At 34.4% G+C, this 25692-nt stretch overlaps 4 protein-coding genes across 6 annotated transcripts; 1 reads left to right on the forward strand and 3 right to left on the reverse strand.

Moving 5' to 3' along the window:
- Positions 1-522: 522 nt before the first annotated feature.
- LOC145561884 (APO protein 1, chloroplastic-like) lies at positions 523-5242 on the reverse strand. Of its 2 annotated transcripts, XM_081622011.1 has the most exons (4): positions 5000-5242; positions 4512-4614; positions 1887-2296; positions 524-1551 (listed from the first exon to the last, which is right to left on the reverse strand). In XM_081622011.1, the coding sequence occupies exons 2-4, from the start codon at positions 4605-4607 to the stop codon at positions 720-722; spliced, it is 1338 nt and encodes a 445-aa protein (XP_081478137.1). In that variant the 5' UTR covers positions 4608-4614; positions 5000-5242; the 3' UTR covers positions 524-719. The 2 variants fall into 2 exon arrangements, with proteins under 2 accessions (XP_081478136.1, XP_081478137.1); XM_081622010.1 differs by lacking the exon at positions 5000-5242 and having other exon boundaries at positions 523-1551; positions 4512-4646.
- An 830-nt stretch (positions 5243-6072) lies between these two features.
- On the reverse strand, positions 6073-8337 carry LOC145561885 (uncharacterized protein At2g23090-like). The gene is made up of 3 exons (XM_081622012.1): positions 8143-8337; positions 7885-7925; positions 6073-6421 (listed from the first exon to the last, which is right to left on the reverse strand). The coding sequence occupies exons 1-3, from the start codon at positions 8213-8215 to the stop codon at positions 6302-6304; spliced, it is 234 nt and encodes a 77-aa protein (XP_081478138.1). The 5' UTR covers positions 8216-8337; the 3' UTR covers positions 6073-6301.
- Positions 8338-13086: 4749 nt separating this feature from the next.
- LOC145561886 (uncharacterized) lies at positions 13087-19236 on the forward strand. Its single transcript, XM_081622013.1, has 9 exons — positions 13087-13485; positions 13579-13723; positions 14282-14450; positions 14721-14979; positions 16081-16169; positions 16363-16545; positions 16652-16737; positions 17324-17408; positions 18522-19236. Exons 1-9 carry the CDS (start codon positions 13278-13280, stop codon positions 18654-18656), a joined length of 1359 nt encoding a protein of 452 aa, XP_081478139.1. The 5' UTR covers positions 13087-13277; the 3' UTR covers positions 18657-19236.
- LOC145561887 (putative prolyl 4-hydroxylase 9) lies at positions 19141-24478 on the reverse strand. Of its 2 annotated transcripts, none has more exons than XM_081622015.1 (8): positions 24089-24478; positions 23849-23974; positions 22079-22236; positions 21570-21672; positions 20681-20746; positions 20115-20180; positions 19915-20031; positions 19141-19387 (listed from the first exon to the last, which is right to left on the reverse strand). In XM_081622015.1, exons 1-8 carry the CDS (start codon positions 24206-24208, stop codon positions 19301-19303), a joined length of 843 nt encoding a protein of 280 aa, XP_081478141.1. In that variant the 5' UTR covers positions 24209-24478; the 3' UTR covers positions 19141-19300. The 2 variants fall into 2 exon arrangements, with proteins under 2 accessions (XP_081478141.1, XP_081478140.1); XM_081622014.1 differs by lacking the exon at positions 20681-20746 and adding an exon at positions 20540-20635 and having other exon boundaries at positions 24089-24474.
- Between the last annotated feature and the right edge of the window lie 1214 nt (positions 24479-25692).

Raw genomic sequence — 25692 nt, forward strand, 5'->3', positions numbered from 1 at the left:
GGTGATTGGTGAGAGATGTACTCCATAGTCATAAAAGATTGTTTGGAATCATGTACGCCTATTGGTCGGTGACATAAATGTCTATGGTGACCTTGTGTCAACGGCACGGTGTATGTCCATAACCGGCTAAACTGATAATTAATAGTTAGAGTAAACAGTTAATACGAAGTATATATTGATATAGGCACCAATTGACCAATGTACACCAAGGATAGACTATAGAGCATATGGCCTGTGGGTATGCTCGTATGCATGCAGAAAGCTATAAAGGACACAATTTCAAAAAGGTCACACATTATTTGAAATTTAAAATCTAGTCAAGTAAACAATATCAATCTTTTCATGAGCAAATTTCAAACGAGTAAGCCTTTTTTTTTTCCCTATTTATTGTATTACAAATTTACAAGTTTACAATATCAATCTTTTCATGAGCAAATTTCAAACTAGTAAGCTTTTTTTTTTCCCTATATATATTACTACTGAATGAGTTCGTTCACTTTTTATTTGATTGGAAAAAAATACAATTACTTACTAGTGGAACAGTTCAACTGTAACAATTTACAATATTTAACATATATATATAATAAATTTAATTGTTTTAACATTGGATGAGTCCTAAATTTGATACACATATTTACAAATCCACCATACTATAACTGATAGTTTTACAAGCCCTCCTCTGCTACAGTGCCTACTTATACAAGACCTCCACTGTCATATCAGGCAACCAAGCGAGCTTCCTCACCGTCAGGAAGCACAATATCAAGCCTCATCATGGGTTCATACCTCTTAGGGACCACGGCACCAGCTTGCTGACACACTTCAACAACAGCAGGAGCCTTCCCATAAAATCGCTTGAGCTCAGTCCTCATTGGGGGTCCTCCAGGATCTCGAGCATGCCAGACATAATTTGGCGGGAATAATTCATCAACAGTTGCATCTTGCCAACCATGCTTCCCATCCCTCCATTGGTGCTTAAATTCCCCACAGAGCTTCGCATTATGACCCCATGGACCCACGTGAACTTCAGGGCAATATCCACATGCTTTGACAGAATACTTCGTCATCAACTTTCTCACACCCTTTGCAACAGTTTCATATGCATTCATTGTTTCTTGAGCAACCCTAGACAGATCTGAGGGTGGTGGAGGTGGAAACCTCAACAAAGCACCGTGTGTATCATAGCTTAGGAGTGCTGAGGAATCTCTAGGTTTAAGTGTAGGATCCTCAAGGTACCCACCTCGGTCAATTATTTTCTTCCCAATCATTCGAATAGGTTTGGTTCTCCGGCGTGATGGGTAGCCTGGTACATCAACACCAGCTTGAATACAGAGTTCAACAATGGCAGGGATCCGATCATAATCGAACCTGGTTTCATGCTTAATTCGTCGACCAAAAGGGTCATAGAGATGGTATGACTCGGTAGGAATAATCACATCATTGATTGATCCCTTGACCCATAAGTGAAGCCCTTGACGCTTATTGCTGCTTGAGCCCCGGCAGTTTCGTATTTGATGCCCAGTCTCAGCAACATGAACCTCGGAGCACTCACTGCAAAAGAATCATCTGATTCATGACTCGTGACACAAACCGTGTACAAACAAAAGAGTGATTTCTTCGGCTTCACTCTCAAGTCAAATTGTATGAGCTACTAGTTTTCAAGTGTTTGCATAGGAGTGTTCACATAGCTGACTTAAGAATTATTGATACATATAGTAGGCTAATCATAAATCTGAAAATCACAAACCAAAACTAAAACCTGAAGTATTTTGAGCCAAATATAATAATTTGAAGTGATTTTTAAACCAGATTTTATTTGCTAAAAGTTCATAATGATAACGAAACTAAAATAAACTACAGTAATAAGAAAACCAAATCAAACTTACCTACAAGCATAGACAGGAATTACATGCAAGAGTTGTGCAAGACCTCTAATCAGACCCTCCCATGCATTCAGAACTTCATGTGCAACAGGAATCAGTTCAGGGACTAGTATACCATTCTTAGGAGGTTCAAGTGCCTTTTCTATACCCATTTGAGCAAGTTTCTTGTCAGCCCGTGCCATCCGCTGGATTTCTGTTATTGGGATTGGATAGGGTTTTTTCTTTTTTTTGGGTAATACAGGTGGAAGATCCACATTCTGTGGAAGTACCTCCTTTTTCACTGATCGATAAGACTTTTTTGATGAAAATCTCTCCTCATTCACTGACCGATCACTTTTCTGCCTCTGCTTCCAACAGATGACGCTCAGAGATTGTATTGGTAACTTTTCTGTATGAGGCCTTTGATGTACACCCTATAGTCAAATGGAATCCCAAATGAGTCCTTAGAACAGGTATATATTCAGATAGTGGTATAGAAAATCCACTTCAATGTAGAAACTCTTGAGTATATATAAGGTGAGAGGTGAAAAAAAAAATATAGCCTTAACCAGTGCCATCAACAATACCACCTACTTGCTCCGAATATATTCTGACAAAGTAGAAGTTTAGAACAATGAAACCTGAGAAGGGTACTCCCTCCAGTAAAAAAGTGTTGCTTAAGGCAGGCTGCTAATTTCCAGTCACCCTCTCACTCACTCACTCACTCACTCACTCACACACACACACACACACACACACACACACACACACACACACACACACACACACACACACACACACACACACAAAATGCTTACTTATGAATGAAGGATGAAGAGAGTTAATCCTATCACTGAATTCCCTGTTCGAAACAAAGCATGTCATAAAATTGAAAAAACAAATATTGAACATCTGAACACCCCCCCACCCCACTAAAAAAAAAAAATATCTGAACACTGCAATAGTCTAAGATTTTCCTTGATTTCTTGGGTCTACTTTCAACATCATTGGAACTCTGAGCATTAGCAACTTTGGAAGCATGAATCATAACGAAGGACTAAATCAATCTCTACTTAATTGTTTGCAAAGCAAGTCTATGTTGGACATGTTATCATTCTTTGGATTGCAATGTACTAGATCAATATTATTAATTTATTATCAGCAAAATGTCATGCACATCTACTGCCATTAAGATCAAGGGTCTAGCATAACCACGTAGGTAATTTCTCAGCAATATTAGGGATAAGGCTATAAGAATTTCTTTATGATGTTAGAATGAAGACATACATAATACAAATAAATATGGCAGCGGTCTTTGTGATATTCTGAAGGTAAAAGATATAGTCTCATCAAGTTATCTTTCCCGTACATATAGCAGCATATAGAACTCCTGCTGTTTCAATTAAATCGGAGATGCCTTTTTTTTTTTTTTTTTTTTGGTTATAGAAATTTCCCATACTTGTTTAATTTTTATGCTAGAGAATCACAATTCACAAATAATTTCATACTCTCATATAAGGATACCTCCGTGTCTATTAAAGCATAACGACACCTAAATACCTCAAACTATATCAATCAATCAATCAATCAAAGCCTTAATCCCAAAAGTGGGGTCGGCTAACATGAACCAAATTTGATTATTCCGTGTAGTCATCAACGTAAATCTTTCTCCTCCATCCCTTACGATCCAAAACTTCATCCTCACGTAAATCCATGCACTTCATATCCTTCCTCACTCCTTCCAACCAAGTCATCTTTGGTCTCCCTCTTCCTCGTTTAATCCCTCCATGGTCCCACTCTTCCACTCTTCGCACCGGTGCACCCTCGGGTCTCCGTCTTACATGTCCAAACCAACGCAGACGATTTTCCCTTAATTTATCTACAATGCCCGCCACACCTACTTTCTTGCGAATAACCTCATTTCTGATTCTATCTCTTAAAGTGTTTCCACACATCCACCTTAACATGCGCATTTCCGTAACCTCCATCTTTTTAATATGCTCTTTCTTAGAAGCCCAACATTCTGTACCATAGAGCAACACTGGTCTTATGGCAGTCCTGTAGAATTTTCCCTTCAACTTTAAGGGAATGCTGCGGTCGCATAACACTCCCGTGGCCGCTCTCCATTTAAGCCACCCTGACTTAATCCTGTGGGTCACGTCTTGATCAATGTCACCATTCTTCTGGATGATCGACCCTAGGTACTTAAAACATTCACTCATGGTCAAATCTTTTCCATCCAAACTCACCACTTCATTGCTTGTCCCCCTCTGAGTGCCAAAACGACATACCAAATATTCAGTCTTACTCCGACTTAGCTTAAACCCTCTAGATTCCAACCTTTGCCTCCATTGCTCCAACTTGACATTAACCCCATCCTTAGTCTCATCCACCAAAACGATATCATCTGCGAACAGCATACACCATGGAACCTCATCTTGAATTGGTCTAGTTAATTCATCTAGAACCGTTGCAAAAAGAAAAGGGCTTAATGCAGACCCTTGATGCAATCCGATTGTAATAGGGAAATCTTTTGTCAACCCTCCGCATGTCCTCACATTTGTTGACACATCCCGATACTACTACTTCAATGAAATTTATTCTTTACCCCCAACATAATGCAAAACGAGAAAGACACAAGCGTCTTACCGGACACTGATAGACCATTAACAGTCTACTGGAAGAAGCCATAGCTCCAGTAGTAAGAGAAAGAGGGACCTTATAACATAAGGCAGCAACATTCATCACACTCCTGCATTCATAACCAAAACAGGCTAACTTCATCAACTTCCTAATTGGAGAAGAAATGTATATAATTATATCAAAACGGTACTACTGACACACATAAAAATCACTATTAAAAAAATTGTTCATAATACTGCTGAATCAAAACCTATATTGCCAGAAACAAATTCAAACAAACTATAGTATATTAACATTCCATTAATTCAAGAGTTTAGTATCAAATTATAATTTAATACAATATTTTTCTATTTTTCAATTAAGCAGTAGGAACGGAGAAATGCATAAAACTCCAGGGGTTTGAAAAGTTAGCTAATGAATGAAGAAATTCAATTATAAAACCGAACTTAAAGGAAAAAAATTAGACAAAAAGTAATTCATCAATAAAACCTAACCTTTCGAAGAAGGAGAGACGGTGGTACTGTCGTCTAAATGGCGGAGTGGCGAGGTGGTGAACTTTGGTGAAATGGTGTCGAAGCAGAGAGCGACGGCTTTACGTAAGCGGTGACTCTGACACTGAAGGTGGCTGATAGTGTCGCCGGAGAGATGAGCGGGTTAGAGAGGGAACAACAAGGGGGTGCGTCAGTGGTTTTAGCGATTGGGGTCAGAGGTCTTCAGACTCTTGACCACGGTTACAACAAAATATGGCCACAAAATTTTTAATTAACCAAATAACAATAGGTAGTAAGAGCCTAAGAACCTGTTTTATTTGGCTTAATTTCAGTTCAATTCAGCTTAGTAAATCAGAACGAGCCCTAAGAGTGGTTCAGTTAGCCAATTCAATTGTTGGGGGGGGCTTGGGAGACTTGGGACTTGAGAGTGTTTGATTTGAGGTAAAATGTTCTATTGAAAAATACTTTTTTTAGTATTTCAAGAATAATAGAAACTTTATCTGTCTCAAAATAAGTGACACAGTAAAATTTACCTATCTAATAACATATTTTTACTCTCTCTTTCATACCGAGTATACTTGTTATTTTCTCTTTGGATTTGTCATGCAATGTACCCCGTATATTCTCCAAAAATTGTTACTCCCTCCGTTTTTAAATACTTGCTCCACTTTCCTTTTACGGACGTTTTTAAATATTTGCTCTATTTCCTTAAATGAAAAGCTTTTATTATATTTAATTCATTTCTTTTTTATTACTTTTAGATTCTATGAAGAAATGGAACGAGTATTTAAAAACGGAGGGAGTATATTACTAGCTACAAGCATACTAGTGTTGATATAAGTATTGGCCTATTATTATTCAATACTTATTCTATACAAATACTCAAAACTGTTTGGTAATTGATACACAACTAGTTTTTTTACAAGATTTTTGGGGTTACAGTAGCGCAGCAAATAACATCTGAATAAACAACTGTGTAAGCGGTTAACCCAGCTTATTATAATTACCAGACAATAGGTTTAAAGTTTAATCAGTCGTCTTTGAAGAGGTGTTTTGGCAAATTAGGATAAAGCCTGTAACAAATTCAAGATATTTTATCACACAGCATCCAATTGCATTGTCATATTAAGTACAAAGGTTCACAATAAACAAACCCATCACTTGAAGACAAATGTACTTGGAAGAATTTCAAACGCTACAATTTGATTGATAAACATTACATGAATTTGGCATGACAAAGATCAACCACCGACTTAAATTATCGTACACATTACATAAACTTGGCATGATATAGAACAGCACAGGTCATTTCTTGAGGTGTGGGAAACAAGCATCAACGGCGTGCTTAGGATGCTTTGCTTCAGCATGCTCACGGCATTTTACCTCTGAAGTGGTGCATATGAATGTCTGCATACACACCTTGCACTGCATCCATCATTCAAAAGTTAAATTCCAGTACAAATAGTGGTAAAAGTATTTCAAAAGTTTAAAGAAGAATTTAGCACTAGACTCCTCCCAAGTTTGATGATGTAACGCAGACAATAATTTATATTACTATGTATTTTGTTATAGAGGTACAAAACTAAACAATCAAGAGTGTTTGAAAGGCCACATAAAGTTGCATTCTTTCAAGTGCCACAAGGCCCACAATAAACAAATCAGCATTAGCCACCTTCTAGCATCATCAATTACATCGATAAGATAAAGGTATGAGCTCAATAGTAGTTGGGAATGGAAATCCAACACAGATTACATTGACTTGAGATCATGAAACATCTTCATCACAAAGACTTTGGCACTGTGGTTTTGGGACAAAGAGCAGCATACAGAAAAGCCAAAGAAAGATGGATAGCTAATAGAGTTTTCAAATATAACTTCAAAAGCTAGATCAGTATTTATCAGTATCGTAAGATTTGTAACACTTCATAGAAAAATCACAATATGAAGAGCTGTAGGTAAGACAATAAATCAAATGAAGTAAAAAACACTCCAGCATATTTGTTTATAGCAAGCTAAACAAAATTAATATCACCCTTGAATATAGACTATAATGCAAACCAAATATGTCCGTTGAAACCAGGGATCACTAGCACTTAAGATCCCACTTTTTCAAATGTAAATTCAGAGTCAAGCTTGAATAGATTACGACAACTTACATCTAAGTGCAGATTATATAACAAGATCAGTAGGATCATTTCTTGCCTAGGAGGCTAGGACACCAGGAGCTCCTCTAACAATAGACAATATAACACTTTGCAATTCAAAAGGATAGGTCCATCAAAGGGATTAGATTACATATATAATTTTAATTAGTTAGTACATGTGATCATGTAAATTTTCACGGTCCGACAAGGTATAACCGTATAAGGCAATAGGCAGTACTCTTCACAGAAAAAATAACAAAAAGTAGTAGCTTCTAAGTCTTGAGTTATTGACTACTGAACCTATGTTGTGGGATCTCTTGACAAAAAGTATGATAGCAAGGGATTCTCAAGCACGCAATTAGGGGTCAAAGTACACCAGATCATATAGGAACTTCGGATAGCAAACACAAAGCAGCTTATTAATTTTGTTCAACATCGATATCCAAGCTATTGCAAGCAATATTAGTCCAATCACACAAAATTCGATATATATAAAACTATGATTCGACAAATTCAAATTTTAATAGCAATTAGTTCCACAGTTGCAGCATTTGCAGACGAATATAGTGTTCGAATCACAGAATTTCAGTATACATCCTAATTCATAATTGAACAGCTTGAAAACTAAGCAACATCTTTACCAGCTATCACTATATATCACAAAAATATAATCAAGCACAAAAGGCAGTCAAAAACACACAATTTCAAAAGAAAGAGATATTGATATGCAAAGAGCATAACTACCTGAATAGTCATGGCTTTTTTATTCGCATCCAATTGGCTTCCTGCACCAGATCAAACCAAACCAAACCAAAACATCAACAAAAGTTCCATGAAACCTCAGCTTGATTACACAATCACATGCAAAATTGAGTCAAAATTTTCGCCTAAAAAATTCAGAAAGAAGTAATTAGGTCGAATTTTTCATCAATTGTTCAAGAAGAATTTTGTCGATTTTCCGAGAAATTGACCCAAAAATACAGTAGAATAAGAAGAAAGGACCTTTGGCAGCTTTGTTCTTCTCCAAGTTTCTCTCGCGAGCAGTCTTGGATTTCTGGGCGTTGCCTCCTCCCATGATTTCGCAGTTCAAAGATGCAAACCCTAATTCGGGAGAATTTGGTACAATAAGAAAGGGGGTTGGGGGATCAGGAAATATAGAGAGGCTCACCGCAAAATCTAAATACAAAAGGAAGTGGGAGAAATAAGGTGGGCAAAAAAAGAGAATTTAGTGCAACCCTACCAAGTTGAATTTTACAATTGTATAATTATTCTTCTACGGAGTATATTAGATAGTAGATACGCGTCTTCCACTTGCCAACGGCCCACCGTCCTATCTAACAGGACTAACACCTACTAGTCTACTATCACACCACAACCTAATTAATTTTTTTTGGTATTTAGAGAGCCATAAAGAGCAGGGGGTGAGAATAGATCCTAAAACTCCTAAAATCGGAAGAGAAATTCTAACTAAACTTGAGTTATCTCTCCCTCTTACTCCGCAACTTAATTAATTAGACAAGCGATTAAATGATTAATCAAATTGGTATAAAACTTAGCATTACTTCCATTCTTTATGACAATTTGACAATGCTATGAAAGTTGTCAGTTGTGACAAATGTGTATAAAACTTGATTCACAAATAAATATAGTAGCTTGTTATATTTATTTGTAGGAGGGGGAGTGTAATGTGACGCGTTAATAGTTAGATAATAGAATTGGTTTTTATTAACTCTGTATTAGAAAATTGTAGTTACATTTTGTATTTCCTCTATTGTTATTTTTTTTAAAATATATCAGTTTGACAGATATATTTGTCAAGATATAACTTTGACTATTAATATCTTTAATTGTCATTAGTAAAAATTGTAACAAGATTATAGTATGAAAGTAGATATTATGACAAATCTAACAATATATTAAATAATAACATTTATTTAATTTATAATAGCAAAAAAAAATTAAGTAAAGCATGACATATGTGAAGAATGCAAAAATCAAATTGATGTATTTAAATAATAAAAAAAAAACGAAGAAAGTACATACTACCTCCATTAAATATTATGTGTAACTTTGGAGTATTTTATACCTCACAATTAATACCCCAAAGTTACACATAACAATTAACAGAGGTAGTAGATAACTAAGATAAGCAATACGTCGTTTTCATTTACTTGCCCATTGATTGTCATATACGCTTTTAACAATATTTTATACAAATGTGACCCAATACAATATATTATATATATATATATATATATATATATATATATATATATATATATATATATATATATATATGGAGTATAATGGATTAATGGTCACCGCAATTTCTAGAATGTATAATGGTGATCTAAATGGGCACTATCTGTTGTAGACTTGCAGTAGTTAGTTAACTCCACTTTGGGAAAGTCTCTCAGTCTTTTCCCAAGTCTATTTCACCTTTTGCCTCTACTTTTTTTTGTTTTTTTAAGGGTAATGATATACATAGTCCGTAGGCCTATAAATAAGCATTTAATATCTTTCTCTTTTTAACTTCTTATACAAAGCCTTTAGGGCTACATATAGCATTTTTCTTCTTTTAATTTTCCTTTTTTAAAAATAGAAAAAATAAATACTTAAGTGACAAATTGACAATTGACATGGCATCTAGCCGTCTAATTGAAGCCTCTTTTGGGGAGGAAAATGGACTAATTTCACTGACATCTTGCCTTTTAGAGTTTTGGGTCCTAACTCCTCAGCCCATGGAGAAGGTAGTGGCTACTGGGCTGTAGAGTGAAATTGGCTGAACTTAATTACGGTTTTGTGATCATCACAATTATGAACTTCCTTAATTACCGGCTGTTTAAGATTGAAATAATTCATGGATAATTTTAATGAGATTTTCTTGTTAAAAAAAAAAAAAAAGAGAGTTTAATGATACTCAATAAAGAGTTACTTAATTACGGAGTATTTTATTATTTTTTAATTGTTTTGGGATAAAGAATTTACACATCTATCTTGTCAAAAAAAAAAAAAAAAAAATTTACATTTCTATCTTCTAAATTAAAATTGTATTACCCAATTAAAATTAACGCATTTAAATAAGTTACATACATCAGTGTTTTCTCACCTATAAATGATAGATAGATAGATTTCGTACTAGTATTGTCAAACAAGATAAATATCGATCAATTTAAGTGTAATATGGAAAACAATGCTAGAAGGAAGAGTTCACATAAATTCAAGATCAAAGATTTAAAGAGTTGGGTCTAAATTGAGGGTTAAAAGGTCATATCGGATTTTTGAACATCGGTCATATCGGATTTTTGAACATCGGTCATATCGGATTTTTGAACATCCATATTCATACCTTACTAACTCATTCATATTTTTTAATAACTCGATCACGCATCTTTTAGTAAAATATAGCTGGATTCAACTTAAATTCAGCTCAATTTCAAGCCGATCAAACAATTAGACATGAAACTCCATTATTTAGCTACTAAATAATAGGCAAATAATGACACAGTCTCATAATATATTAATGTATTGATATATTATTGATCGTCTTAATAAAAAATGATGCAAATAATATTCGATTCCATATTCTTAAATATCATCATCTCAAGATTTTATCAACCACACTAATTGACAATTTGACATTGACGCTAGTTTTCCTTTTTCATTATGCTAAACAAAGAACATTAGTGACCCAATTAAGGAGGTTTACTCCACCAATGCCGTCAAGTAATGTTATTATCAAATGAAACATACTGACACCCGTCAGTTAGGTACCTGATGCCCGATACCTTAACTACTGCTTACTCTGCTGCATCCTTTTTATTATCAATCCTCTCGGCCAGCCTCTCTCTTTCATAAATCTCAACTTGTCCCTACAATTTCATCACCCACAATTTCTTTCTCAAAAATTAAATTAAATAAATCCATAATAAATTGCATCCGCCACAAATAAATAGTCACATATACTATTTTACGAGTACAATATTAATACAGACAATGGGATTACTTTTTCCTAAAAGTATAATTATTGTTGTAAACTAACAGTAATATAGTAATCCTTAATTATGTTTCTCCTCCATCACATCAAATTAAAGTAAGATTACAAGGAGATAAAGGTATATGCTCTTCTCTTCCCTGCCCTTTTTATCTTATTCCTCAATTTCAGAAAAATCTGCAGAAACTTTTGATTTAAACTCTCTTCTTAACTCCATTATATGATCAATGGAAATTTTTTCTGATCTAATTCTTACGATTTCTCTCTCTTTGATCTTCGCCTCTTTCTTCATCAAACTTGTATCAATGCAAACAAACAACACCAGCAACGACAACGATAACAATAACGATAAATTATCAGAGGAAGTACAATTGATCGACAAATTCCAATACACACCCTTCAAAGAAGAGGTGATTAAGTTTGAAGAATGCCCAAATGAAGGTAAATCTTCAGTAGAATTGTATAATGTAGTAGGGGTAAATAAGGAATATTGTGAATTTCAAGATGTTGAGGTTGTTGATAGTAATAAAGAGGGTAATGATGATGATAACGACAACGACGAAAACGTGAGATTTGGATCAGAAGAAGAAAATGTAGGAGAGAGAAAATTGTGTGAAATTGAGATTGAAAGTGAGGAAGAAGAAGGAGAGGAAAGAGAAATTGGGATAATGGATGATTGGGAAGAAATTGGAAGAATGGATTTTGAAGAGCTTCTTGGAAATAAAGCAGGGTTTTACAATGTTGAGGTTGGTTATGAAAAATGAGATCAAAATTTGAAATTAATTAATTGTAGAGAATGTTACAATATTGTGGGATTTGATTGAATTTGTATAAAATTTAATTGAATGAATAAATATTTAGATTTTAGGGATTGTCATTGATTGTACTCTTGATATGGAATAATAAAATTCTTTTGATTCAATTTGTTGCAGGCTTACTATTTTATGTTTGTACTTCTCATTAACGCGCAAGTATATCTCCTTATTCTTATTTCTTGTGTTGGGTGTGTAAATTTATTCTTTTGCTTTGAGTGGAGGACGACCAAATAAGTTGCATTTGCAAGTACTCCATAGAAGTACGAGTTATTGATGAAGCGATTTGAGTTCTATTGTGCATGCATGAAACGACACGATCAATCACTTAAAATGAGTCAGAAATTGCCACTAGCAGTTTTTGTTTTCTTATAAAGACTTACTAGAGGGAAATGATTTATAAGAAATTAATAAGCGTACAATTTAGGAGGCTAATAAACATCACAATACAATGATTAGGGTTAATTAAGTGTATTTAAATTTTTTGTTATCTTAGATGATCAGACTTGTTAGAAGTGAGGAGGAAATCTTCACTCTCAAAGAGTCACTAATGAAATTTAATCCCTTGATATTTTAAGTTAAGAACTCAAATCCTTAGAAATAGGTCAAATTTTGCTGGGATGGATTGGGGTATAATATAGTGTGTAGTCGTTCAGATGGATTGGTTTATTAAAAAACAATGTTATGATTTTGTTTTGTTTAAGTTCATTTTTGTAACACTACCTATCATGTATTATGTTGGAGAGCTTGTTATATACACTCGGGTGTACCATACACCATGAGTATATTGTTCTCATTTTGATGATTGTTTTTTATTTAATCATCAAATGAAGAGCAAATTAATAACCTTGGTTTACTTGGATGTACGGTACACTGGGATGTATACAACAAATTCTAATTATGTTGTAGTAATAAAAATAAAATATAAAAAAGTTTACATTTCATCTACTAAATCAGTTTTAAGTGTTTAAAGTCTTACATCCTTGATCCTTCCAATAGTACAACAAAATTTTAATCCAAGTATCGTTGAATCACTTATTCATTACGACTTTTATAACTTGTAAGGGTTCTTATGAATAGTATTCCGGAAGTTATAACACAACCCGTGTAATAATTAGAGTGGATCCGTTTGTCAAATAAAGCTTGATAAAACTTGCCTCTCATTTGTTTGATTTTCCAATTTCTACTCCAGATCTCATCTGAGAGAAACACGCCAAAATCACACTGTTTTTCTTATTCTTCTCCATTTCTCCACTTCAATGGCGGACGATTAAACTAAAACTCCTCACTCTTTCTCTTTCTCTCTCCTACTTTCTCAGAAACCGTCGAAAATGGGAGTAGAAATCGCAAGCGAAGTATGGGAGCTTAATTCGTCAATTTACTTATTCATTATCGTCGCTTCATTCCTATCAATTTTCATCCTACCTCACTTCTCCAATCGAACGACGTCGTCTTCTTCCGACACCAATGTCATTTCATCCTCTTTCTCATTCTTTAAATTCCAGCGGAAATTCCTCCTTCTCTACTCTCTCTCCTCAGGTATATTCCTTCATTTTAATGTTTGATTTCATCAATTAATTAGTCTCTAATCATAAATTTGATTGCTGAATTGTTGATAATTTGTGTGATCAGTGTTGAAAGGTTTATGGTTGGTGTACGGAGAGTATGAAATTGTAAATTATGGACTGAATAAACAGCAGATGATACTGTTGCTATCTTCTGGATGTTTAGCTTCGCTTGTTCTCGCCACTTTTTTAGGCATATTTTCTGATGCATTGTAAGTTTCTCAAACTCTTTTGTTTGTTTGTTTTGACGTTATTTCTATTATTTGCGGTTTGATTTTGTTTTGTTATCGAGAATTGTTTGTGTGATTGAGCTGGATTATGCGTTTGTTTTTAGTGATGTGAGGTTGAGTGTTTGGTGATCATGTATTAGGATTTGAAGCCATTTTTTCAAAGCTTTAGTCATTAATAGGAGCACTTATGCTATAAATTGCTTAGTTTGAAATTAGATTATGAAAAGAGAGTTGAGATAACGAGAAACATGATCATCAAATTCTAAAAGTGGAAGGTTAAGAAAAAATATATATAAAAAAAAAAAAAAAAACAGAAGAGAAGTGAGCTATTAGGCTCATTTGGAAGGTGTGTGAAGCTAATAACTATAGCTATTGTTTCCTAGCTGCCTTGTTTAAGAGAGTGCAGCGTGAATGTTAGTCTTTGTAGCCAAATGCACTATTAAAAAATGATATGCTATAAGAAAAATCTTGAAGATGGAGTTCTTGCTCTTCAATATCGATTTTGAGTACATTTTTTTGTAATGCTTGTATGAGTTGCAGAGGCCACAAGAAATTTTGTCTTCTATTTTCCATCCTACATTTGATCATGGCTGTGTGGAAAACACTTGCAGCTCATCCTGCTATTTGGGTAGCCAGCATCTGCTTGTCTCTCGCCAGTTCCATATTTTCGTTCAGTTTTGAAAGTTGGATGGTGGTTGAACATGATAAGGTGTGTGTTAGTTGTAATTCTTTAGTGTAATCATGGTTAAACGCTTGAATGTTCTTGTTTTTTCATGTTCATCATTGATTCATTTTCATATATTTCCAGTTTTAGAAAATTTAATAATCCTCTACTTCCCTGGATTCTTTATTAATTAATGGATTTCTTTTTTGTGAAGTAAAAATGTGCTCTTCATGTATAACTCATTTACTCTGTCTTTTTCTGCTATCTTTTCGATTTGGTTTATATTCTTACATTTCTCTTACATATTTGATGCAGCAAGGTTACAGGCAAGATGCATTGAATGATACTTTTTGGTTGATGAGTTTTTTTGAGTCAACATCTTTGATATTAAGCCAAGTTCTTGCAAACTGGGCTCTAGGCCATGGTTCTATGAAGGGTTTCATTTCTCCTTCAGTCATAACTATGCTCTTGGCATCTGTCAATCTTGCTTTCACCATCAGAGGATGGCCAGAATCATCAGCTCTGGGAAAGTTTAAGGAACATAGAGCAGCGTTTACTGTGTTTATTTTTGGAGGTAAGATTGATGTGATGTATTCTTATTGATTGTGCAGCCAAAACTGGCTACATTAAACTTCACTAAGCTTGCAAATTACTCTTTATCCAATGTAGAGATATTAAACAATGTAACATGCTTCCAATGTTATGATTAAAAAGAAAGTAATTGAGGAACTACTTATTGAATGATTCCATGTATGTTTTGCTTTGTACGGAACAGTTGGTAGAAGCCAAGATTGGCTTAAGCATTTGTTAATTTTGATGTTTTGGTGAAAAATGAGGAAATAAATTTTGATTGATTTTAGAGGCATCATGAGGAGGATAAATGAAAACAAGAACACTATAATTGAAGGAAAATTAATTCGATATCCCTATGGCATGTGTAGGTGACTAGGTGTGTAGCATTTAACCTATATAGAACAGCAGAAGTTCCAACTGATGACAATTACTTAGTTGAGAATGGAATATCAGAACGAGACAAGGTTGCAAGTAGTTCTCAACTTAAGAGATAAAATTACAATGAAATTTGAAGTCAGACAGCTCATTGAAATTAAAATCAGGAACGTTAGGTAATGGTTCCCTGTGTATCAGTTCTTACAATTGGAATAGGATACTATGGCATCATAACTATAGTTCAGCCATTCCCCTGTCACTGTGTCTGGATATAAGCAAGTCTAGCAGTTGTTGCCCGTGCTTTTGGGCCAGAAATGGTTTATTATTTTTTTAATTGGCACTGAGTCTTGTTTTAAATGTTCTATTTTTAACAATCATCAATTAGGTGAACAAATTGACCATGATTTTGTATAGTGTATATCACCATTTTTTGTCATACTGTCAACTATTGCACTGTAAGAGTGAATTGCATGTAATCATCTTTTGGCATTTTGAATAGACTTGGGCGTGATGTTCATCAGCTTTAAAGTAAAGTAAATTTGGCATATGAAACTTAATGAATTATTATTCTTTTCATTTTGGTTGGGACAATAGTGGTCAATAAAAAGTCATAATTGTATTCATTTTCTAGTGGATGGCTTTTCAGCTGTGGTTATTCTTCAAATTCATTTGTCGACATTTACCTTTGAGGAAATCCTCATTATTGATGGGCTATTATGATCCACAGACAAACAGGTATGGCTATTGGGATGTGCCCAAGCTTGCCTTCACTTCTCTGCTGCTGTATTCTGGATTTTATGGGCACCAACTATAGTGGTACGGATTTAATGACTCCTGTTACTCTATATATTATTAAAAAGAGATAAATGAAGTATGATACTCCTCTGCTGTTCTCTAAAGTTATACTCTGGATTCAGTTCCTCTTCTTCCCACCTCATTTTTCAAGTAGTTGACATTTGTTGATAATATTAATGTGGTGTATTAAGTCATAACCCCTTTTTTGATTTAGGCTGATGGGCGTGAAGTGCAATTAGGGTTTATTTATCCATGTTTTTTGGGTGCAAGGATGCTCGGAAGCACAACTTTTCCATGGACCCTGAGTGGATTGCTATCACTTCGTATTGAAGATTGCTTATTGTATGAATTCATCGCTGCTGGGGTTATCCTGTCGATTGTAGCATATGATTACCAGGTATAGGTTTATTTCTACTACATGAGGAATTACTATAAATCTAACCCGTGTTTTGTAATTCTAAGGATGCTACGATAACTAGCAACTCATTGGTTTCTTTTAACAGGAAATAGGTGTATTTGTTGCACTTTTCTGCTTATTCCAGGCTGTTGCTGGCCTTATATTGCCAACTCTTGCCCGGCTGAGGACCATGTACTCTCTCTTTCCCTCTATCTCTCTTTAAAACACTGTCATTCATTAGGCCAGTGTTTCAAATGACTTCTGTTTTTGAATTTCTCAAGGGAACACCTTTAGGTTTGGGAGATTTTGAAATTGATTTTTCTTGATTTTTTGGTTAACTATGCATGTACCCTTTGATTTATAGCAACGTAATGTACTATTCCTTTACTTTGAATCAAGTTTGAAGACAATTTTAGCATCATCTGTAATATGTTGTTTAATTCATTAAAAGCATCAGATGAATAGAAAGGAGAATTTATGCTTCTTAGTAAACACACAGCAAAAGCGTAACACCCACTCGGCTCTGTTCATTTACCAGTTTTTGCAGATTTATTATCATTGTATTGTTGCAAACAACTTCTTTGGAAAGTCATGACAGTCGGTACTGCTAGCTTTAGTTTTATTTACTGTACAACAATTTAGGGTAGCAGTCTGAAATGTCCTTTGAAATAATTGGTACTGTTTTTTTTGTACGTTTCCTCATTTTCCTCCCAGTAAATTATGTTGTTTGTCTATCCAAGATGAATTGATTTACTATTATTGTTTGTTATTGCCATAGGTATGTGCCAAATGAGTTCCGTGCAGGGATGATAAGTTTGTCTCTGGCTCCAGCAAATGCTGCTATCTTGTGTGTTCTAATCCAGGTAAGTGCCACATTCCAATCACACTCTTAAGGCAAATTAAATTTCTGTGGTGCTAATTGTGGTTTTTTGGTCTTTGAGGTAGTAAGTTGTGTAACGACCACAGTTAACAAATAAACACGCATTAGTTAGATGTTTACTTGATTTCTTTAAATCTTTTGATATCCCCCCCCCCCTTCTCCCCACACACCCACCCACACACACGACACTTGTGGTTGGATGGGCTTAGCACGGCTATTACTGCATAATTTGTTCTTTTATGTTGAACTTTTTTTTCTGATTGGAACCCATTTATATGGAACAATCTCGATTCATCTTATCGTTCCAAGAGTCGTATGAACATTAAGTCCTTTGTGGCAACCTTGTTTATCTCAAAATATTCAAGGTTTAGGGTCATTAAGTCCCTCGTGCCTTGACGCCCTAGGGTTTGGGTTTTATGTAGCTTAATCACCTTGATAATAACAGAGGAAAAATTCCTACCTTTATTTTTATACCTTTTCGTTTCTTCTTTGTTGACACACTTATTTAGGAAGTAAGAGTATAATTGAAAATGTAAATGGTAAAAATAAAATTCTCAATGAAAAAAACCTTCCCAAAAAGGAATACATTTCAGTATAATGAAACAGAGGACTGATGAAGTGATGTATAATAATGAGCTAGAAATTTGACATGGAGTCGCTATTCCCTTCAAGTATTTGATAATGCTCAATATGAACAAGTTTTATTAATTTATAGTAACATGTAATCAAATATGATAATGCTCAATATGAACATTAGAAACCAACAATCCATGCAGAAAAGTAAACAAGGCAAACAAAAGGGAACAAAAATTGTGAAAAATATGCGTACATTTCTTATGATATGTGAGGCCATAGCCTAAGAGTTAGGCTTGTATAAGCAAACCTGTGTCATTTTCCTTTACAGTCTGTTTGGAAAAGAAGGCCATAACTTCTAATCATTGAATTAGTAACTACTGATAGAAAAGGAGATTCTGTAATTTTCTTTGGGTAGCTAGTGGTTTCAAATCATGCATAGCTGATTAAGTCATTAAACTAATCCATTTTGACACAGTGTGCATGTCATGGTATATTGATTTAGGCTATGTTGATATTGCAGGGTGGCTATTACAGGAACATCAACAATTCCACTATAACTGCCTTTGCTGCCCTGGGCTTATTTTTGGCCGCAGGTTGCATGTACATGTTGAAGCATCTGGGCAAACAGCCTCACCAGAACTGGCACAAACAATGATCCTAGCATCGCCATTTTTTGAGGTTAATGCTGATGGAGACGAAATTGAAAGGGGTAGAGATGAATTGGTTTGTTGATACTTTGATGCTGATTTTAAGTGAAAAATCCGTGAAGTTATACTACTAATACTAGGTACAGAGTATTACTTTATGAAGTTCAGAAATCGAAATCTCACGGAATATGGAGACACTGGTTCAATTTTGCATCCTAGAACAGGCATTCTGCTTCTTCAGCCAAAGAATGTTACATCGAATGGGAAATATCAGCCAGTGAAGGCTCCAAACAGAGGGGGTGCTTGGGATAGACTAAGGACCTAAGAGCTAACTTCTCTCCCTCTCTTTTTTTTTTTTTTGTTTTTTGTTTTTTCATTTTTTTTGGCCGCAACTTCCGGCTTGTATTTTGGATCACAATCTTTTGAACTTCTGAGAATTTGTCAACCAGCTGCAGCTTTGACATTTTTTCGGATGGGCTATCATCAGAAAGATTGCAGATTACAGAAATTGATTTCATTCTTGTATAACTTAATTCAAGCATACACTTGAGAGTTTATAAATACACTTTTTCAAAATTGAGTATTGAATGATACCTGTATGGTAAAAAAAATTATCTACCTCCTAACTACTAATCTACAAATGTACTTCGTTTTATTCTTCTTGTTCTTGATCCCTGATCCACTTTGTCGCAACCCATTTTTCCCCTTTGACAACCGGGCAACTTCCATGTAATGAAGTCTGTAAACCAACAAAGATCATGTTAATGGCTGAAGCTGCAAGTTGCAACTCATGAACATAGAGAAGCACATATAAACCAATATGCAGAAAGCGAGGTTAAGGTAGCAATACAAGTACATGAGTAACGTGACACAAACTGGATTAAATCCCCTAATATATTCCAAAAATATTCCAAAAATGACTATCTTGAGAATAAATACTCATATGCAGTATGCCAGGTCAATGTACGATAGAGTACACGTCCATGAGGACCATGACAGTAACTGGATAACATTCCCTCTTTCCTTCCCTCACAATCACCTTTTCACAGTAACTACCAAATCCACAGGATAGAAAGGGAATAAATGGTACACCATAAAATAGCTGCACAATGAAGTTGATCGATGGCCGGTTCTAAGGTGTAAAAAAACAAGGACACAAGGTACATACAAGGAACCTAGATCTACTGAAATGGGAGTTAAACTTACACATGCTTGTCGCTATGTGGTCATTTTCTTCAATAACATTTATAATGTGAATAAACTTACAGGATCGATAGTTCCATTTATGAACAATGAGTAAAAAAGAATCCCATCTCCTCTGTGTGGCTTCACTTTCAAACCAATGCAATCTTTAAAATCATAATTGAAATCTAAGTTGTCATTCTGCATAAAATAAAAAGGTCAGCGACATCTAAAATCACTAGTCAAAAGCAAGAACAGAGTACTCCAGTAATTCCTTGTAATACCTCATAAGGAAACATGGTTTCTCCACCTTCTTCAACATCGGATAAATATAGCAAGAAAGAAGCAACCTGCAGCAAGGCTAAGTTATATACTTCACTCCCAAGAACCAACAAATAAACAATAGAAAAACATGATTACTAGGATGGCAGTTTGGAAACAAAAAGGAAAATCGATATGAAAAGCATGATCCCCTGCCAATTCATAAAATCTTTTCTTCTTGCTTTTAGTAACCTACAAATAGTTTGAATTTTCATCTTTCTTGTTGGGCAAAGGAAAAGTCATAGTTATAATCGTATATTATAAAGCACTAGTTATGCATGTCCTTACTAAAACATCTAGGCATGCTTGAGTTTATGTAAGACACAGTAGAAGAAATATTATTTAAGCTGTTTGCTTGAGATGATCTACTCAACTGCCTTCTCCATACCCTTTGACTTTTCTGCGGACCATATTCAGAAGGATTGAATGCATCGTAATGAGAATTATACTTTTGCCCGACCTCGTAGCGTAGGACATTGTATGCCTAAAACAAGGTGATATCTTTGAATTAGACAGTAATAGAGTTTACCTGAAATAGCAGATTATCTATCTTGATAAAACAGCATACACATGCACGCAAAAACATATGTAGAAGCTGAAGGAAGCAAACACAGAGGCAATGTCAACAGAATATCAAAGCAAAGAGGACACAGGCATGAAAAAGTACCACAAAGGCATTTATATAAAAAAAAAAAGTCCAACCCTTTTTCTATACCTTGCTATTATGGAGAAACTAATTTGTGTAATAGACCATCAATGTACAACAATTTACAATAGTCTCAAACTGAATTTCCTCAGCATACAACTATACAAAACAATCAATTCTTGAAGGTGAATATGACAGTAATGCCTTAATGGAACTCTGAAAAGAGTTATGATCCAGAGAGTATCACTTTAATAGCATTAAAACTATATGATGTGTATGATAGAGTTGAAATAATCAAACAAATTTGGAAAGCTAAAATTGACTCCCTAAGATAGCCATATAACTAATGTCATGCTATCACATCCACTTAAAATAATGTCATTGACAGAGGCACACAGCTTTCTCACATAGTAACATAGAAGGTGATGCAACCAAAAAAAAAACATCATCTAGTCTTTAATTTCAGGGTTAACTCCATTAGAATTCAGGCATTGGATTTTCCTTCCACTCAGTCGACAGCAGTTAGATATGACTCTCATTTACAAGTCACATACTCACATGTGTGAGCTCTCTATAGAAATTTTTTGAAAGTGGAAATTTCAAAGAACATCTCAAAAGACCCACATAAAAATTATAAAAAGCACATGCAAAGCTAGGAAAAATGATTTTGAAAAGCAATGATGGGTAAGTAAAACAGGTAACAACTCAATCAATAGATTAAAACATAATTATACTAGCCAGTAGAAACTGAAGGATTGAATGCAAGGTATACCTCCCCATTTGACCTGGGAATCATGGTGGCCCTTGCAATTTTCTCATCAATAAAATCCAAAATTCCAGTTTTGTCTTCATCCGCGCTAATAAACATACCAGAACTGGTGGAAAAACATTGTGCCGCACAAACTTCAGTATATATATAAAAAATTTAATTCAACATAAAAAATAAAAAATAAAAAATAAAAATAAAAAATAAAAATAAAAAAGTTAATATAACAAATACAAGTATAAAAATTACTCCCTCCGTCCCTTAACTACGTGCCTATTTCTCTTTATTATGTGAGTAATAAATGTTAGAAATAGGCACGTAGTTAAGGGACGGAGGGAGTATTAACAAGCACTGTAGTTAACATCATAGTATTTCTAAAAGGCATAGATGCATTTATGTAACCTCAACTCGAAATTGGATTTTTCTTTACCATATATTTTTTTAAAAAGTGAGAAAGATTACAACCACAGATTAAAATTCCAGGTCAATTATATGCAATTAACACTACTTCAAACCTTGTTCTAACACCCTCCGTACTCTCCATTGTCTCTCCTTTCCGTAAAGCTAACTTTGATGGCCGGAGTTGTGCCTTTGCCATACTGATGATACTTTCACATTGCTCTGCAGTAGCAAAGTTAGGAAAGTATAATGCACGTGGTCTCCAACTCAATACCTGTATAAGAAAGACAATTACAATAAGCTCACAATTACAGAATAAAGAAATCCCAATTTCTTTTCACCAAAATCAAATTTTAAGTTGTGCTTTCAGTCAGTAAAAGTCGTAAGAGATCTAACAGAGAGCACAGTAAGTCAAAACATTGATCACATTACACCAGAAAGTCGGAATACCAAGGACAGAGGAAAAATACATGTTAGGGAAGGGATAGACTTGATTCTTCAGTATATACACAAAAGATAAATTAAAGGCCATATCAATCAAAATATGTAATAGTAAGCCATGGGCTGTTTCTCAAAAATGTATACTCTCACTACCACATAAACATTATCTTTGTAAATTATCCAAGACCGGACTGTCACTTACCTCATATTAAAGAGTGTGTATTAACTTTCCTACATTCCCTTGAGTACCCTCCACAACAATTTTGTAATTTCTTTTAGGTAGAGGATATCTCTAATAAACATTACCAGCTAGAAGATTCAGGCATGTAACAACATGAAACTTTGACCTTTGTGTTTCTAATCATCGTTCCAATCTCTTACATCCTAGTCTCCTCATATCACCTACATAAGTTCCCACATTGTCAAAGATCCTTGGCATAACGGGCAGTTCAAACTTCAAACAACTAACTAACTAACAGATTTGATCTACAAGTTTTGACATCCAAGTCAATATATACTCTACAAGCACATCAAATTTCCAGTCATAAAATCCTTCAACATAAAATACACGCACTGCAAAACTCTCATGACATAAAAAGCCTTCGTGTAACGACAAAAAAGGTTTAACTTGATGTACAACAATTTTATGCAAATATGGATTATGGTGTGTAAGCAAGTAATATTGTTACTAATTACAGCACCCTATATAAACTCTTCAAATAGTCAACTAATTTGATCTCCCTCCTCCTCTATTTAAGTTGACTAATGACCATTGATAATTCATGATTGAATGGTGACTGATAACGTTATGTTATGTCAAATCTAACAGTATTTTACTGAAAAGGAAATTTCAACAACTTCGTAAGTTCGACAAGCTCAAAATCAACCTTTGGAGCCAATTGTGCAAACTTATAACCACACTTATGTCTCAAAGTATCCTCAACTAAGCATTAGTTAGTTGAATAGCGAAACAGAATTTTCAAAGAACTACTGTAGCGTTTAACAGCCAGGAAGCGGCGGCAGCAGCAACAGCAAATCTCATTATAAAGCTTAATCAATAATAATTCCTCAAATCAATTCCTCGATATTCAGACATCTTCAATCAAACTCTTTTACTTCCTACAAATTAAAACTGCTTGATGCTTCCACCCACACACATTTTATACATGAAGCACCGTATAAGACAAAAATAAGGTCGAAATGTTATTTAAGTAACATCGATTCACTTCAATGAAAACAATACGAATTCGGATTTATTCAATCAATCGTTATTTATTTATTAATTTTTCCTTTTGTGATCAATAAAAATAAAAATCAGAACAAAAAATTCCTCAAAAACATTATTTATCCCCTTCTAATTCAAAAAATGAAATCAGCCTCATCAATTTCCCGCTGTCGTCAAATTCAACTGAGAATAATGAAAAATTGATGATGAGAGAGAAAACCTGGAAAGGAATGGAAGTAATAGAATCATCGCCGGATTCTCCAGAAGGAACAAGATCAAGTGTTGTCGTATCTTCAACATCCGTCGATTCAAGCATTCTCTGTCTTAATCCAGCACTCGAAGAAATCTTCCGATCACAAAAAAAAAAAAAAAAAAAAACAAAAAAAAAACAAAAAAAAAAAATTACATCCAATTATTCAAACAAAACTGCAAAAACAACGAAGATCAAAGATAAAAATACCTGAAAAATGAGTGTACAAGAGAAAAATCCAACAATAAAGAAGAAGAAACAGAGGAAAAATACAGTCGGTAACCCTAAATTACGACCGGAGTTCCAATTTCCTCGTCCTTTCACTTTCATCTGATCAAATTGATCAACAAATCAACCCTAATTTTTTTCCAGAAACTTGAATTTTCTTTCCAATAATCGGAGTAACTAAGTGTGAAGAAATGAAATTTGATAGTTATTCAAAAATGGAAATATATAAGAAAGAGAGAGTGTTGGAAAATGGATTATAGAAGTATTATCAGAGGCAAAGAACGCGGCAACATCGGTTGAGAGTGGTGAGGTTTGAAAAGAGTTTGGTTAATTTTGGGAGAAATATGGAGTTTCATTTATTACAACTTACAAATGTCAGAAAAATAGCACGAGGAAAAGCCGGTGAGTCAATTACAAATCTATTATTTTTATCACAATTAGATTAGAATTTTCCGTACGACTTTTGTCTCTCTCTTTTCCACTATATATGCTCTTGCATTATTGCAAATCTTAATGGAATAACTGAATTAAGTATTTGCTTTATGTTCTTCTTTTGATAGTGTTAATTGGTCGTTTGTGAAACGTGGGGGAAATAGACTAGCACATGAATTGGCTCACTTTCAACCTTGGGAAGTTGGTCAAAGAGTGTGGAATAATGTAATCCCGCCTCGTTTTCTTGATGTAGCTTCGCTTGATTTATTAAGTTAAGCTCCCTTTTGAGGGTTTTTTCAAAAAAAAAAAAAAAGTATTTTATAGCTGCAAAATTAAATTATTTTATTTCCTTGTTTGTCTCTAGGGTCGTTCAACGGGTCAAACTGGGTTAAATTGAAACACTTTTAAAATCGGAAATTCGAAATTTAAATGAATTAAAATAGACTAATATTAGATATTTCGAACAAATGTTACAAGGTTTGTTAGACCATTTATAATGATGAGACTCAACTTTGATTATTGAAATACAAAATGAGTTGTTTTTTACCTCCAATGGTGATACCAACCCACTTCTCAATTTAGCAATTCATGTGAAGTCTAATTTTCCAATAGTGAGACTTTCTAAAGTATACCAATGTCACTTTCTATTTATGGCCCATCAAATCATATTATAAGTTTTTTTTTAGAAAAAAAAAATAAAATTAAAACTTAAATAAATTACAAAAAATATTATAATATTGATAAGGACCCACAATTTTTGTCAAATGAGACTCAAAGTTGAGTATCTAAACTTAGCAACTTTCTTTTGGAGTTGCTAAGTTTAAATACCAACTTATTGGTATCCTTTGCAAAAAATACTCTCTTTCTTCTAAAAAAAACTCACTCAAATCTTACCATTGGAAAGGGTCTTACATACACTTGCATGTTGAGCTCATCCTTTTGCATTTTGGCCCCAAAGCAATGCACTATTTCATGAGCAAATCAAGGATTTGAGGCGCTACCTAGTACTTGGTTTAGTGGTACGGATTATTGTCACCTCACAATCATGAAATTGTGAGATAAATCCCCACTAAAGCCAATTAAGGGGTGGAGATTCTCTTATCCTTAACTTCCAAGGAACCTTGCCTGCTAATTCGGGCTCATTTGACCCGTGA

Source organism: Chenopodium album, chromosome 10, assembly GCF_948465745.1.
Source record: "Chenopodium album chromosome 10, dcCheAlbu1.1, whole genome shotgun sequence".
NCBI classification, from domain to species: domain Eukaryota; kingdom Viridiplantae; phylum Streptophyta; class Magnoliopsida; order Caryophyllales; family Amaranthaceae; genus Chenopodium; species Chenopodium album.